Raw genomic sequence first — 9445 nt, 5'->3', positions numbered from 1 at the left:
TTCTGCAGCAGAAACACTCTGAATATCACCAGGTTGTATTAAGCACGACAAAGCAACCTGAATAGTAAAGCAGATAAGGGACATTCTCAACATATTCACATCTAATATTGATTACATATTGATTACAAGGGAGATAATGTCATTGATAATTGTCTAAGCAGAAGGATTCAATTGAAAAAAAAAATCAATCAATTTTTCTTCATGACCTGTTAAGTCCCCAGCTAAAATAATCTGCCCATGTCATGGTCCCTGTTCCAATGTTCCTGGAAAACATCGTAACCTGTTCCCATGCCATGCTGGTGCTGACACGGGTTGCTGTACAGGAGGGGGCTGCTCCTGTTCCCTTGTACCAGGCTGCGATGTGAGGAGCAAAGAATGCATGTTTGGGTTATCTTGCCTTGTCAAGGACATTTCCCGCAGACTGGCAGAAACCGTTAGGGGCACCTGCAGAGAATGGAATTGTACTGACTCTGGGGGGAGGGACTGGACACCGCTTGGGTTTTTACTGGGAGAAATCCTGCGCTTTCACTATTTTCAGCTTTGCTTGTGATCCTGCATACTATTCATTATTAAATCAGATATCCATGAAAGCCTTGTGTGAGTCTGATAGTGATTTTGAATAGGCAATCATTACAGCCCACCTGTCAAGCAAAAGATTTGTAAAACAATTCTCTAGACCATGAGATTTATTTTTATTCAGACCATAAAAATTTATCTGACCATCTTAATTATAAATGACCCAAATTGTGTAACACCCTTCAGTACCCAAAATGTCTTGTTAAACTATGAAGTTAGAAGATTACTTAGTAATATTGCAACTCAACTGACTTTTTTTGAATTTCTGCTTCTGTAACTGCCACATTCTGGCTAAAATATATTTTCATCAGGGACAATATGAAGGGTTTTTCACAAACACACAAACAATTTAACAACTGAAAGTTACAGATTTCAATAGTTTCAGTTTATTTTAAAAAATCCACTTAATTATACCCTTCATACCCAGAAACACATATTCTTATTAATATTTTTTTTTTCCTGGAGTAGAGACTGGATTTAGTTTAAAAAATACACATACATACATCCAGACCAGGAGCTTCTTAATCAGTCTAATAATCAATTTAAGAAAAAAAACCCCATAATTTGTAAATAAAATATAGTAAAAGCATATAGCAGGTATAAAAGAAAATAAAATTAAGGAAGCAACTATAATAATAACTACAACCACCCCCCATACTTTTGTTAAAAATTCTTTGTGTTTGTTGAGACCTTCTGAAATAACCTGAAACATTTTGATCTATGTGAGTTCAGCAATCTCTTACTCAATTGTGCTGGTAAAATTTGTTTTTGAGATCTATAAGAGAGATCTATAATAGAGTGTCCTAGAAAGTTGAAATGATCTGAAATTACTTTATCCTTGTTTTGAGTCCTGATGTCAAACTTGTACCCATTAATTCTTTTGTGCAAAGTTTGGCCTGTTCATCTTACATAGAAATTCAGAGGGGCATAGCTGACAAATGATGGCATATATCACATTAGAGGAATTGCATGTAAAGGTGCCTCTAATCTTGTGTATGTACTTGTCGGAGCCTGTAATGGTGCTGTTGGTGTAGATGTGGGGGAAAGAAATCTGTGTCATTCTTGCTTTGTGCTTCAGACCAGGATATTCTACACCACCTTGGCTTCATTTTGTTTATTTTCTAGGGAGGTATGCTCACTTCCAAACACAGCACAGTGCTGCAGCCACACGCTGCCTCTGTTGCTGTGAGCCAGTTTGGTTTAGTGGTTAAGGCACCAAGTTAGAAACCAGGGGACAGTGAGTTGTACTCCCACCCTGGGCACAAAGCTAGCTGGGTTATCTTGGGCCAATAGCTTCTCTCAACCATAGGAAGAAGGAACTGGCAAGCTACTTCCCTAAAATGCTACCAAGAAAATTATAGGGAACAGTCACCAGGTGTCAGAACTGATTTAAAGCCACAAGCTGTACTTCTGTTGCTGTTGTGTTGCACCACCGACTCCCAAACTACTGATTGGTGCACAGCAGCAGTGATCTGACTCCACACCCATTGCTAGCCTTCTTCTCATCTTTGGCAGTACCCATCTTATTGCCTGCTCCCCCCCCCCCCTTGCTGTCTAGTTTCTTTTTGTTTTATTTCAAAGAGATACCCTATGGTCTAGCCTTATGACTTGTTCACAATGATTGCTGAGTTTGTTCTCATCAGCTATAACTAACAAGGAATGAAGAAATTAAAAAATGAATGTGTTTTGAGAAAAGGATGCTGGAAAAAAATAAATGAAATTGAGCAGCAGAGGTTGCAAGATTGTTCTCTGTTACTTAAAACTTGATTCAACTTTTTAAATAAAAAAATTAAGAATTTTTGGAGAATAGGGGAAATTTACATAAATCAGTAGCTAAGAGAGACATTTTATAAATATTCTACATTCCATACAAAGAAATCTAGATTTAAAACTTTGACAAAGGATAGAGAGATTTATTTTCATCAGTCCTTTCTTCTTATTAATTGTTCCCTGTTGTTCAGCTCAGCCTTGAACACAATAATATAACATTTTGGGGAAAATATACAACCCAGAAGCCCAGCACCAGATGCTAAGATGGAGAAGATCTCCACAGCCACCATGTATTTCCCTTTGGAGCTCAGGTATGCTGGGACAAAGGACAACCAAACACTGCAAAAGACCAACATGCTGAAGGTGATGAACTTGGCTTCATTGAAACTGTCAGGTAATTTCCTGGCAAGAAAAGCTGTGGTGAAGCTGATAAGAGCCAGGAAACCCATATAGCCAAGGACACAATAAAACATGATCACAGAGCCTTCATTACATTGCAGGATAATTTCTTCAGTCACTGAGATCGTATCAACATCTGGGAATGGGGGAGCCATTGTCAGCCACAATGTACAGATGCTTGCTTGGATCAGGGAGCAGGAAAGAACAATGGCATTGGTTAATTTTTTACCCACCCACTTCCTCATTCTGGATCCTGGTTTGGTGGCCATGAATGCTAGAACTACTGTGATGGTTTTTGCCAAGATAGAAGAAACAGCCACTGAGAAGACCATGCCAAAAGTTGTTTGTCGGAGAAGACAGGTCACTTTTCCAGGCTGGCCAATGAATAGTAGCACTGAAAGGAAGCAGAGCAGGAGGGAGATGAGGAGAGTGTAGGTCAAGTCCCGGTTGTTAGCTTTGACTATGGGAGTGTTGTGGTTCCTCATAAATACACTTAGCACAATAACTGTGGTCAAAGAAAAGGAAAGTGCAAAAGAGGCTAAACTGATCCCTAAAGGTTCTTCATAAGACAAGAAACTAATAATTTTGGGAATACAGAAATCCCTTTTCTTGCTGGGATAGTTTTTCTCTTTGCATCTAGAACATTCATTTCTGTCTGAAAGAAAAGAAGAGATGTGATGTTAATCTAACAAGCATATCATAAATACAAAAAAAAAATGCCATTATTGTAATTCTAAGGGAAACTTAGATTATTAAGATTTTGATATGGAAAGCCTCCAGAGATCACAAGAGCCAGCTAAATTTGGCTGACACCAAACCATTTTTCCACATTTTTCAGGTTTTATCAAGAATTAAAGTTAGATTTTATGTAAGCACTAAAGAGATAGAAAACATGAGACCAAAGCATGCTAAATCTGTAGTAATATTGTATTTCCAATTATGTCCCTTTGCTTTATTAAAGTAAGTACATCATTTTGCTTTAAAACTATTATTAGCACGTATATCCTGACTATTAAAATCAATATTTCTTATTTTTTTTCCTTCTGGACTACCTCAATAAGTAATGGTATGTCTTATTCTTTGATGTTTCCAATATGAATCTCCTTTATTCCCCCTCATTTGGGTTTATGTAATTGTTGGTTAATGAGTTAATTTAATTTAATTTACATAGGTTAATTTAATATAATTTGAAAGTTATGTACATTATATTTAGATGAAAGTAGATTTATATAAACCTAGGTTACAATAATGTAGGACTTAGATTACCATTCTCAGTTGAAACTCTCCCTTCTGGACAAGGGATGCAATCATAGCAGCAAAACGGCTCTCCTTCCTTCACTTTTTTGCTAAAACCAGGATAACAGCTCTCACTGCATGCAGAAATAGGTTGCACCTAGAAAACAAAGAGAAAAATAATATTCTGGAGCAGAGATTTTGAAACTGCTTGTCCAATGGGCACATTAGAAATTTTGAGAACAAATTGTAGGCATCTTCAGAGCAAGTATGGAATGTTTAAAGTTATGCCGACATTTCAACATCTGATGATAAAGTAATAAAGCCAGCTCAGGACAGCTTACATGACATGCTAAAAGCTATTGCTACAGATGGACAAATTACTTTATTTCTCATCCATATCATTTCTACATGTGTTGAGTCATAAACCCTTTGGGTCCTCTTTCAGTACCTAAAAGACCCTGGGAGAATATTATTGCTTTCAAATAATGAATGTGGTTGAGTTCACTGAAATTGCAATAAATTTCAAGGAGTTTTGTTGCAGTATTTCCTGTGTCATATGGGTAATAATGCTCATTATGACTTCTTTAAAATTTTCCTTCAAACCCTGCTTTATGCAATGTATCTTAGTAGGCCAATGAATGATGAATGGATCGGTGGTATTTGAGGATTGTAATCTTTCCAAGACATGCTGCTGGTTTTAAGGCATAGATCTGACTTCTCAAAATGGAAAAAAAAATTACTTAAGAGATTTCTATTTGTCAATCCATATCACATTACCAACAAGTTTAGGCACTGATTTACATTTGCCTGTTCCATTAAACCATGGAAATCTGAGAACTGACCATAGTAATGTAGTTGCTTCTGCAATCAGCATTTCCTTCTAGATGGAAATGTATCTAATAGTACCCAGGTTTTTAAACTTCTAAGAGAATAAATTGCCCATAATTTGTCCATAAGGAGAGAATGAAGATTGAATTTCAAAACAAACATCTGAAGGAAGAGTGAATGGGTAGAAAGCATCTGGAAGATGGAAAAGTTATGTTCGATAGAATTGATGAGATCCTCAAAAAGAGAAAGATGAGATATTTAAAGAAAAAGCAGTGTATGAATTAGTATACAGAGGTGGTGGAAGCAAATGCAATATGCAAAAAGAGAAAGAAATGGAGAAGTACAGTGAATGGTGTAGGTGAAAACTAGATTTAGCTATATAGAATTTCCTTTTCCCTTATGTCACGCCTTTAATTTCTTTTGCTTATTGATTGCCAATCCTTTCTTTGTCCTTTAACCTAAAAGAAATAGTCCAATGGCTACTATATATGTATGGAACTTATAGAATCTACATACAAATTAAGGCATACTGACACAAAAGCGTAATCTTGTCTGATTCTGCTATGGACTGAAATTTCTGTTGTCACAAGTTCCAGTCTAGGGCAATTCACTTTTAAATTGCAGTTCTCATGCATTTTGTATTTTAATACAATAAGGTGATGCTCATTTGGTGAATCAAATTACTTACATCTTAAATTCTGTCTAGAAATTTCATCAAAGACACTTTTGTTATCAACAAATGCAGTATATTGTTTTCTAGCTTCTGTGGAATGTTTTTGAATCCACAGTTTTGTTTCTACAGTATCTTATTCATCAGCTTGTTACTTAAATGGTTAAATGTTAAGCATAAAGCTTATTCATTTAGCTATCTTATAAGCAATCGTTTGCAGGTCCACTTATCATTTTTATGTAAAGGGACTATTATTGCAGAATCCCAATCTTTTGGTACATGGGCAATAGCATGAATTCAGCAGAGTTGAGCACAGATGTCCACCATTCTAAATTGATCATCTCAAACATTTATTGATCATTTGCAGGGGGTGGGTGGGTTAACCTATTTTAAATTGCTGCATCAAAGAATCATCCTCTGATATTATTATAGATGACCACTTTCAAGTGGTGTCTATGTCTAGGATGAGAATAACATTATTGCACTCCTTTGTTGCATACAAGTTTAGAAGTCTTCAACATTGGGAGGAATGTTGCAGACAAGGAGAGATGGACCATATATTCTGCTTCTTCAGATTGTATAAATCTTTCAATCTGAATTTAATACCTATTCCAACTGTGTATGAAATTTTGGCACTGGAGGAGTAGGACCTCTAGGTAGCAACCATTAAAAAGTATACTAGTGGACTGCATAGTCAAGCAGTCCTTTTTGAGTGCAAATACTATAATAACTAGCTTTGAATTGATAGAATTTGTGGGTGAAAAAAGGATACATTGAAGATGTTACATATATACGTGATATATCTATATATCTATATCTACATATCAGAACAACTGTAACTGATGTTTTGGTGAGAGTGGCAGGGAAAGACATTCTTTCTGATATTTAATTTGCTCTAATAAATGGAGTTAGTTGAGGTTCAAGAAAACTGAAAGCATGGATGGGTGTCAGAGAGACTCAGTCCTGGGCATTCAATTGTAGCAAGCTGTCTCCACCCTTTCAGTGAAAAAAAAGGAAACCCATTTTTGACACAGAGTGTTCTCTGGAGACAAGTGAGTAGAAACAGAATCTCCAACAAGCAAAAAGTCATAAATATCCCAAAAGTATATACTTAATTAAATCGTAAAGGCAGAAAAAAACTAGCACAATACAATAGCTGGCTAACATAAATACAGACTAGCAAAGAAATAGTAATCTTTTTCTCCATCAGATAACACAGTACCAGAACCTTCAAGAAATTATGGCACAGAAATGAATTATGCAACAGCAAACAATAAATACCAAGGAGAACTGCTACAATAAATGAACTAAGAAAAGAAAAGGCAAGAAATTCTGACTTTGAAGATGTGCAAAATACAAAAGCTATTAATGCAACTTGCCAAAATAACTAGGACTTTACAATTTTCTCTGCTCCAAATTGCAATATTGCAACATGCTTTCCCCATAATTGAAAGGACAGGAGGACCTTCCTCATGTCTCAGCTTCCCTTTTATGACACAAGAATGCCTTTTTCTCATCTTTTAATTAGTGTCATTGTCAAAGTACCTGGATGACTGAGTTATTGACCTTGCTCAAACAATTCTCTTTTCAGGAAAAGATCCTGGAATGAATAGGCAATCAACTGCAAGTTCTAAGAAAGATTCATATACTGAGCTTGTTTAACTTTCTTAATATTTACCAAATACAATGAAGTTAAATATTAGAAAAGAGAGAAAATGATAATTCATACCATAAATTAGGTATTACCTGATTAAACCAGTTGTGCCATGTAATGATCTCATCATTGATGGTTAACATTTCATCTGAAGGAGCTAAGTAATCTACATTCCCAACTTCCACTCGAATAAATGATTGGTTTGGGAAAACAATCCAGTTAATAACATCAAATCCATCTGCTACTATCCCATTCTGGTCAAAGGAAACTAATTTCCCAGCACTATTGTTAAAAGAGACAGTTCTCAGAAAGTAATGGAGCTGAATCAAAAAGAAAATGCAAGAATTTTGGAAGGGTTATTTTACTCTTCTCCATGATGGTAGTTTTCAGAGAGACAACTGGATATATAGTTTCATTCTATATATATTACTTCTCTTTTTATTAGAATTAAGGAGAGTTGAGAGTACAACTTATAAAGATTATTGGAAGAAGATAGATTAGTGTGGTAGGAGAGATGGAAGATAATGGATTTCACTAAGATGTTGCTAACTTTCCTTCTATAATTTGAAAGCTACTTAATATAAAATCAACAGGACCCAATAACCTTAAAATCTGCATGACTTCCAGAGTCAAACAGTCACATAGAAGAATAACAGATCCATGTGAGATTTTGGAGGGACAGGAAATAAGGAAATGTGGATTCAGATCTGCCATCATACATATACTCATGGTGTTCAACAAAATAAGAATGTTCGCTTCATTACCTGCCAGAAGTCTTGATGATGGATCTTCCCTCCTCTTCTGTCTTTCATACCTCTTTTAAGTTTTGAGGAGGATATGGCATGTAAAGCATGAGCTAAGGCATGAATAGCATTGTAGATGCTGTAGCTGTGGCCAGTCATTTTCATTTCAAAAAAAGGCCCAGGAAGGGTGTCCAGATTTTCTGTCCCATTACAAATATTCTCAGGCACATCACTCTTAACCATATTAGGGAAAACACAGTTGAAAACATTTTCCCAGAACAGATTGATAAATCCATCTTCCTTAGTGCTGAAGGGATTTTTTTTCTCAAGAAATGATTTAAACTCTGGTGGGTCAGCAGAATGCATTGTGAAGGAGAGAGCACCATGGATTATTTCTGTACTCCAAGTGCGTTGAAATGCTGATGAAGTAAACTCAATCTGGGCATTCAGTATCCATACAACTCCTTTTGGTTTACTTCTCACATCTGCTAAAGTTGGTATATATGTTAGCCATCTCAAAGTCCCCATGGTGGTAGATTCTCCATAGACGATAAACACATTGGCTTTATTATCCATGACAAGCTCATATATTTTTTCTCCCTGCTGAATCATACCATCTAATCCACTTACATAACTAAATTTGGGGAGTTTTCCAATAAAAGAATAACATATTCCCTTTTTGGAAAAAAGTGGAATCACATTTTGTATAATTTCTTCTCCATGATCACTGTCCACTACAAGGACCCCAACCCATGTCCATTTAAAATGCAGGAGTAGTGATACAATCCCTGCATGTTGAAGGGCTTCTGGGGGAACCATCTGATAAAAAGAAAGACCTGGAGTTTTATCATTCATCAGTGGAGTGGATCCATAAATGAGCTGGTGAGAAGTGGGAGAGAAAGTAATAGTCAAATCTGTATAGCATTTTTAGATTTTCATAACAAGCTACATATTGTAGATGACATTAACAGGAATTGTATCAGTCATGCAAGGCAATTATCAACACTGCTAATACAAATCACGTTTGAAGTTCCCCTACATTTCCCATATTATGATTTCTATGTAAAATCAGAAGGATTGCTTTAGATTTAAAATCAGTTAAATCATTGCTTTAAACTGAATGTTTGGATATTTCAAGATGTTGTATTGAATCAAATGCCTTGGAAATGCCTTAGTGATTTGAAGCTTTACTGGGTTTTCCAGTTTCTAATACCTCAAACTTTATTACAGATGTCTTTCCATATATTGGAATGCATGGGAAAAGACTTTTCTATGCCACTTATTTTTGATAGAATTTGTTTAAGGAAAATCAATTGTAGGGAAAGAAATATAGATTTATCCTGCAACTTTTCTTTTAAAAAATAGTATATGCTGCCAAAGCAGGCATCTTTTTTAAACAAACAAACAAACAAACAAACAAATAAATTTGATCTTTCTGTGGGATGGTCTGCCCATCTCCAAACCCATACCCTTTGATTTCTTATCTTTCTTCATTTCTCAATCTATTGTCTGATCTTTAGCTTGTCCTGTTGACTCTCCCTGTCCACTCTGTTGACTGGCCACTCCCCC

General features: G+C 35.8%; 1 protein-coding gene across 1 annotated transcript; it reads right to left on the bottom strand.

Moving 5' to 3' along the window:
* Nucleotides 1-2498: 2498 nt before the first annotated feature.
* On the bottom strand, nucleotides 2499-8695 carry LOC134496758 (vomeronasal type-2 receptor 26-like). Its single transcript, XM_063302469.1, has 4 exons — nucleotides 7898-8695; nucleotides 7226-7453; nucleotides 4012-4138; nucleotides 2499-3400 (listed from the first exon to the last, which is right to left on the bottom strand). The coding sequence occupies exons 1-4, from the start codon at nucleotides 8693-8695 to the stop codon at nucleotides 2499-2501; spliced, it is 2055 nt and encodes a 684-aa protein (XP_063158539.1).
* Nucleotides 8696-9445: the final 750 nt, after the last annotated feature.

The sequence above is a fragment of the Candoia aspera genome, chromosome 4 (assembly GCF_035149785.1).
Source record: "Candoia aspera isolate rCanAsp1 chromosome 4, rCanAsp1.hap2, whole genome shotgun sequence".
Taxonomy (NCBI): Eukaryota; Metazoa; Chordata; class Lepidosauria; order Squamata; family Boidae; genus Candoia; species Candoia aspera.
This window is presented reverse-complemented; position numbering and strand designations above follow the sequence as displayed.